General features: G+C 63.8%; 1 protein-coding gene across 1 annotated transcript; it reads left to right on the top strand.

Moving 5' to 3' along the window:
* The first annotated feature begins 1,427 nt into the window (after window positions 1–1,427).
* LOC133762915 (cytochrome c oxidase subunit 8A, mitochondrial) lies at window positions 1,428–2,691 on the top strand. The gene is made up of 2 exons (XM_062195935.1): window positions 1,428–1,627; window positions 2,395–2,691. The coding sequence occupies exons 1-2, from the start codon at window positions 1,514–1,516 to the stop codon at window positions 2,488–2,490; spliced, it is 210 nt and encodes a 69-aa protein (XP_062051919.1). The 5' UTR covers window positions 1,428–1,513; the 3' UTR covers window positions 2,491–2,691.
* Window positions 2,692–7,395: the final 4,704 nt, after the last annotated feature.

Here is a 7,395-nt window from a genome sequence, read left to right as displayed (position 1 = left end):
TAAATAAATCTTTAAAATAAAGGGTAGGCAAGAGTTGAAAACTGTTTCAGATACAAATAAAGTGGAAAAGGGAAAAGGCTTGGTGACGGGGGAGCAGGTGAAATTGGACAAGACCCCCTAATGTTTACCCTGAAATGTGGCCCCTTAAAGTTCCCTAGAAGTGCTGTCTGGGGTGCCACATGTGCTACCGGAATTTGGGGTGCCTTACGATTTCACCACGGGCTTATTACTAAATCCCCGATATTAATAAGCCCAAGAGGGTTCTTGCCTAATATTTAGAGAAGAATTCTAAATATCGGCACAGATAAACGAGGCAGCATGGTACGTTTTAAGCTTTTATTTAGTGAGAAAGATGCATAGGAGAGTGAGAGCTTTATTTAAGAGAGGTAAACAGGGGTTCATACCGAGCACCGGGAACCAGCCACGTGGAAGAGCATCTAGGCCAGGAAGCCTAGAGCGCATGGAGGCGCGGGGCTACAGCCAGCCCCTTCCTAGCAAGAGGCGAGGGAAAAAGAGGAGCCCTGGCCACACCGTGGCCTGGCTTTTAACCCACTTCCAAAGGGGAGTGGTTAATCAACCTGATTGGCCGGTGGGCACCCAGGTGTGGCCAGGTAGGGGCATGAGGCCACACAGGGGCGTGGCGAAGGTGGGGTCTTCCAGCTCACAGATCCAATCAGTTTTAACCTGTATGCCTGCCTACTTCACAGGAGCTGTGGAATATTGAGAGATGGGCTGCGTGGTGTCATCGGGAACTGGGACTTTGGCAAGCAGGAGCAGCCATAGGAAGTGTGTGACTGTCAGGTTTACATCTGAGAGATGCGGACCCGCCACGGCACAGCGATGACGGCGTCTCGTATCGGGAGCGCAGGTTCGAGTCCTAGGTGCTCCACTTCCAGTCCAGCTGTCCACTAATGTGCCCAGGAAGGCAGTGGAGACGGCCCCACCCTCGTGGGAGACCAGGGAGGAGTTCCAGGCCCAGCCCCGGCCCATGCAGCCATCTGGGGCGTGAAATAAATTAAATAAATGTTTAAAAAAAATAGGGGGTTAGAGACAGTGAGCTGGCTGCCATGGTAGAGACTGGAACTGAGAGGGTAACAGCCCGTGAGGGGAGCCCAGTTAGTGTCCGGAGAAGCGATGAATGCCGAGAGACAGCGCCGAATTTAGAATGAATGGAGGGAGGAGTCAAGAGTGCAGCGTGGTGTTCTTGTTTACGCGATTGGCTGTCCTTCGATGTCGCTCACGTAGATAGACCAACCAAGTGGGGGGACATTGTAAAGAAAAGGGAACGCCCCGCCCATCGGCGGTAGGACGGCGTGGATTGGCTGTTTCGAGGAACGCGCCAAAAACTTCCCAGGGCGGCCGGGAAGTGTGCGCGCGCGTCATTTCCGGGAGACTTCCGGGCTCCGTTTCCCGGCCTCCCCCGCTCCGGAACTTCCGGCCAGCGCTGCCATTTTGACTTCCTGACCTTGGACTCGCTCCGGCTGCGCGTTCCGGGGTTCTGTCCGGTCCCGCCATGTCCGTCCTGACGCCGCTGCTGCTGAGGGGCCTGACAGGCCCGGCCCGGCGGCTCCTCGTGCCGCGCGCGCAGATCCACGCCAAGCCTCCGCGGGAGCAGCTCGGGACCATGGTGAGGAGCGGGCCGGGTGCGGGGGTCCCGCGGGGTTCGGTGCAGGTTCGGGGAGCCTGGGGCGCGCGAACGAGGCGCTCGGTCCGCACCGCGTCTTCCCCGGAGACCCCGGAGCCCAGCCCCGGGCCTCACGCCTCGCTGGGTGCGTTTGCTCGTGCGTCCCCGGGATGCCCGCCGACCGGGTGTCACCACTGGGCACCACCGGGAGGGCGCGAGGGCCCCCAGGGGCCTTGGGAATTCCCGGGAACGTGGGAGCCTTTGGCTCCCCCCGTTTGTAAGGAAAGAGGGGCAGGAGCGAGGAGACGGCGCTGGCCGGGTCCTCCCGCCGACCCCGAGGACCAGGGGCCGCGGTCGCAGCCCGGTGCCCGTCCCAGCCGCACCTGCAGTGGGGAGGAGGGACTTGGACCTCCGGGCTGACTGCGGGGAGGGCGTCACCGGGCTTTGATGCTTGGCCCAAAGGCTGAGGAGGAGGCGGGGCGCGGAGGTGCGCTTTGGGTTATCGGCAGGTGCAGGGTTGCTGGCTTTACAACGGGCTTAACCCGGCTGCTGCCCCACCCCCCCGCCCCCCAGCATCTGGTGACAAATGTCGCCCTGATCCGGACCCAGCCTGCTCCCCACCCCCGCCCCTGCACCTGACCCCAGGGCTTAGGGTGGCCTCGGCTCTGCGCGCCCCCTCCCCTCCATCGTGGGGATGCTCTACTTCCGCCTGCCTCTGAGGGGGCTTGGGGGAATCCTTACTCCGGGGGCTCCTCTCTTGTTCCATGTAGGATGTCGCCATTGGGCTCACCTCCTGCTTCCTGTGTTTCCTGCTGCCGGCGGGCTGGATCCTGTCGCACCTGGATAACTACAAGAAGCGGGAGTGAGGGCCGTCCTCCCACACCCCCAGAGCTGACCACACCCGCCTCGCTGCATTCCTGGCCTGCCCCTCCTGGATCATGTCGTTCAATTCCAGCCACCTCTTCATGACGTCTCCACACGTCCACACTGACCTCCTGGGACCACGGGTCAGGGCCCTGCTCCGTGCAGCCCAGTCCCCGTTGCAACAATAAAGTATTTAAACCTCGCTTCAGAGACCCAGCGTGCCTTCTGCATGGGCCCTGCGTCCACACTGAGGTTGGTGCCGAGTGGGGTGTGGAGGACCACGAGTGGCTGGCCACCCGCGTGGGTGCTGTGCACCTGCCCTGTCCAGTTCTCCCCCGCCGTGGGTGCTGTGCACCTGCCCCGCCCAGTTCTCCCCTGCCGTGGGTGCTGTGCACCTGCCCCGTCCAGTTCTCCCCTGCCGTGGGTGCTGTGCACCTGCCCCGCCCAGTTCTCCCCCGCCGTGGGTGCTGTGCACCTGGCCCGCCGCGTGTCAGGTACCCTGTCACCCAGCCCCTCAGCTCAGTGGCCGTGTGTCTGTGTCTGTCCTGGTGGGGCCAGCCCTCCCATGTGGTCCTGGGCGGTTCCAGCCATTCCTTAGTTGTGGGGTGAGGCACTGCACTCGCTGTTTTTTGTCAACTCCAAGGCCCTTTGCTTCCAGCATGTTCCATAAACGATCTTGGATTCAGCCCGAGTGCTCTTCCCCTCCTCTCTCCTTGCTTGGGGGAATCTGCCACTCCTGTCTGCCTGGGGGTGGCTCTGGGTGGTTGGTGGGGGCTGGAGGACCCTCCTTGGGAGTGCTGCCTGCTGAGCTGGAACCCCGAGGCCAGGCCAGCCCCGCCCTGGAGGACGGCGCGGCTCGGCCCTCCTTTGCGTCCTCTGCTGCGGGGACAGAGGTTCAGTGTCCGCTGTGGAGCTGCGGCCGGGCAGAGATGGGCAGAGATGTCCGCACGCCGGGGCGTGGGGCGTGGCCTGCGTTAGGTCCCCGGCATCAGAACTCCTCTCCCTTCTGCAGGTGGAGAGGGGCAGGCGCGCTCCCTGCCTGTGGGTCTTTGGGGGTGGGCCCGGGCCAGCTGAGCTCCTATTGCCCTCCTGGGCAGCCCGTGTCCTTTGTCTGCAGGTGCGCAGGCCAGCCGAGTTGGGTCTGAAGGGTCAGCCGCCCCTGGCAGGGGTGTGGGGCTGGGGCATACACCTGGTGGTTCGCCCGCTGTCTGGGTGGAGGGACCTCCTGGCTGTCCTGTCCCTGTCGTCCCTGGGTGGTGATGGCTTAGGATCCGCTGCTGGCCTGGCAGCTCCCCGACTCCCCGGGTGGGTGCGCAGCCCCCTTGGGGGAATTGGAGTGTGGGTGGCAGGGCCGGTCTGACCAAGCCTCCACCTCCCCAGGGCTCTGGCTGTTGGCTTGGTTGCACAGCCACCGGCCTGCCACCCGGCAAGCGTGGGGCGCCCACGGAGCAGCAGCGCCTGGGGTCTCCATGGTTACTCCACTGCCCTGAGGGGTTTCACTGATGCCCATGGGTTTGTTGTTTCTTTTGCCTGGAACTCGGGAAGGGAGGGGTGATGGTCCCATCCTCGGGACTGCGCCAGCCCCAAGGTCCGTGTCTCGAGTGGGAGGCCAGGCAAGTCCTCCAGGACCCTGTTCCGAGAAAGGCCTCAGCCCCCTCGGCTCCTCCGGCTCCACGGGCTGTAGGTCCCAGAGCATACGTGGGGGCGGGGCAGGGTGTCATGTTTGAGCCCCGCTCCCCTTGGTCACCTGGCCTTGCCCAGCCCTGCCCAGGCTGTAGTCCTGTCTGCAGGTGGGGAGCCACAGTGGGCACCTGCCAGCTCAGGGCGGCGAGGCCCAGGCTGAGTCCTTGGGCCGCTCACCCCTGACCTTGGCCACGTGTGTTTAGTCTCCCTGAGCCTCACTGCTCAGGATGGAACAGTGGCGGCCTCAGCCAGCCCCACAGACCCCGGAGCCCCCTGTAAGAGGGTCTCGTTCACGGTGGACGTGACTGGGGCTGAGGGCCTTGAAACCGGCGCATCCGGGCTCATCCTGGTGGGCCCAGTGCACCTGAGAAGGACCCAGCCTGCTGCTGCTGGCGTGGGGGACGGAAGTGAGCCAGGGAATGCCGTGGCCTTGGGGACAGACGGTGCCACAGTCCTCGAGCTGGGCGGGCCTCAGGTCTGCCCCTGGGTGAGCAGGAAGTGGACCGCCCCTCGGCAGCGCGGAGGCTCCAGCGAGACCTGCAGAGACCCCTGTGCGTGGCTGGGGCCGTTCGTTTTGTGGTGACTTGTCACAGCAGTGGTAAGGAAACGATGCGTCGTTCTGGTGTGGGGAGCGGCTGGCAGCAGCTCGGAGGACCCTCCGCAGTGACCTGAACAGGCAGGGCAGGCCGTGTGAGGTGGCTGGGGGAACGCTCCGTTGTCACCGGTGCACCTGTGGATCCCGCAGGTGAAAGCCTGCTCAGCGGCAGCAGCACGGCCTCTGCGGTGGTCCGAGACCCCTGGGCCATGACAGCAGGCCGGCTGCCTGGGGACAGCGGCAGCCGCCCCAGAGGGTCTCTAGGGGCCAGGCACGCCCTGTTCCTGCTGTCCGGTGGCGGCCTGACTCCCGGGCCCTCGTCTTCGGCCACTCTGAGGCTTTCTCGTGGCCATGGCATCCCGTGGGGATTGTGCTGTCCCCGGGCCCCTCAGCCCGACCTGGCCCGCTCCTCTGAGAGGCGGAGGGTGTCGGGTGGGCCTGGGCCTCTGGGCTGTTCTGTAGGCTCTTCCGGCATGGCCGAGGCGTCATGGCCCCTGGGTCTCAGTGTGGAGTGTCCTCTCCAGCCGCCGTCAGAGTCCTAGAGAGGTGGATGTGGGGCCTGGGCAGAGGCGTCTGCCATATTGCCCCGTGGCCACTGCCTGTCACCTTGGTGACCGTGTCCAGCAGGCAGCCTGAAGCCAAGCCCCTGTGCGGCCGCTTCCTCCCCGTTCTGTCCACAGGAGGGCAGGGCCAGGCCCTGGGTGCCGAGGGCACTGAGGGTGCGGGGCTCCTCCAAGCCACAGCTCCTGGGCTGGGAGGGAGGCTGCCTGGCTGTGCTGCCCGAGACCCTCCCCGGGCCTCTGCACAGACTCCTCATGTCATACACGGTGGGTGGGGGCTGGGCTGCTAGCCAGTTCAAGGCTCCAACGAGACCAGGTCTTTGCCATTCGCTGTGCTGCTTTGTACCCGGGAAGGCCAGTTCTCTGCTGCCGATGGTGGGTCCGACTGCCGGCAAGCATTTCCCTGCTCAAACAGGGAAAATGGTTCCAAAAGGGGGGGCTCTTGCTGTCTTGAACCTGCAAGCAGCCCCAAAGCCCAGTGGGCCCATAAACCCTGATTTGTAAGGTTGCCGGGACACGGGTCTGCGAGCCCGACCACCACCTGCCCTCACTCCAGGTCTGGCCTCACGACCCAAAACGTCCTGACATTCCCCTCCCGTGCTTTCCGGAACCTCCTGGAGCGCCCTGGCTTTGGGGCGCCGGCTTCTCATATGGGCGCTGGTTCAAGTCCAGCTCCCTGCTCATGAACCTGGGAAAGCAGTGGAAGTTGACCCAGGTGCTTGGACCCCTGCACCCATGTGGGAGACCTGGAAGAAGCTCCTGGCTCCTGGCTCTGGCCTGGCCGAACCCGGGATGTTGCAGCCAACTGGGGAGTGAACCAGCGACTGGAAGATTTGTGTACTCTGTCTCCCCTCTCTAACTCTGCCTTGCAAAAAAAAAAAAAAAAAAAAGTTCCCTCGAGGCTGAAAAAGAAGAGCCAGCGTGCCCGCGGGACTAACACATCTTCAGCATCCATGGCTTTGCCATTTTAAAAATTAACCCTGGGGGCAGGGTTGCGGCACAGCGGGTTAAGCCGCCATTTGCAACGCCAGCATCCCATATCCAGCGAGTTCCACCTGCTCTGATCAGCCCCCTGCTAACGTGCCCGAGGAGGCAGCCGAGACGTCCCAAGCGCTTGGGCCCCTGCACCCGTGTGGGAGACCCAGACGGAGCTCCGGGTTCTGGTCTGGCTTGGTCCAGATCTGGCTGATCAGCCCCCTGCTAACGTGCCCAAGGAGGCAGCCGAGACGGCCCAAGCGCTTGGGCCCCTGCACCCGTGTGGGAGACCCAGACGGAGCTCCGGGTTCTGGTCTGGCTTGGTCCAGATCTGGCTGATCAGCTCCCTGCTAACGTGCCCGAGGAGGCAGCCGAGACGGCCCAAGCGCTTGGGCCCCTGCACCCGTGTGGGAGACCCAGACGAAGCTCCGGGTTCTGGCCTGGCTTGGTCCAGATCTGGCTGTTGCCGGGGGAAGCAGCAGATGCAAGATCTCTCTCTCTCTGCTGCTCTTTTCAAATAAATAAAAATTAAAAGCCTAGTTAATTTACACGCAATCTTAAGGAATGGCGGATTCTGTGTGGTCTCCCCCACTGCCAGGACCCCCACCCCATACAGTCGAGGTGTGGCCCATCTCGGCCCCCAAAGGCTCCTTCCTTTTCCTGTTTAGTCACGAGCCTCCAGCCACTCTCGATTGTTCCATTCAGCCCTCGCGTGTAAAGACCGCTTTCCCTCAGCCAGGGCACCAAGGGGGACGGCGTCCCTGGGGGCAGCAGGTCGCCAAAGCGGCGGTGCGGCCCTGCAGCTGCGGCCGCCGGCGTGGAGGCTGCCTGCAGAGATTTTAACTTAAATCGTCCCACGATCTCCATAGCGCAGCCCGCATTTCCAACCCCAGAGAAAGCCGACGCCGGGGAACTCGGGAGGCTGGGGGAACCGAGCACGCGAAGGGGCGGGCTAGGGGCGGCCGGCTCCCGAGGGGCCCCGCACCTGCGCCGCCGCCGCCATCGCCCGCGGGGACCCCGTTGCTAGGGCCGTTGCCAAGGCGGGGCCAGCAGGCGGGGCTCGCTTCCGGGAGGAGGGCGGCCGGTAACCCGGA

This window comes from Lepus europaeus, chromosome 7 (genome assembly GCF_033115175.1).
Source record: "Lepus europaeus isolate LE1 chromosome 7, mLepTim1.pri, whole genome shotgun sequence".
Lineage (NCBI taxonomy): Eukaryota > Metazoa > Chordata > Mammalia > Lagomorpha > Leporidae > Lepus > Lepus europaeus.
This window is presented reverse-complemented; position numbering and strand designations above follow the sequence as displayed.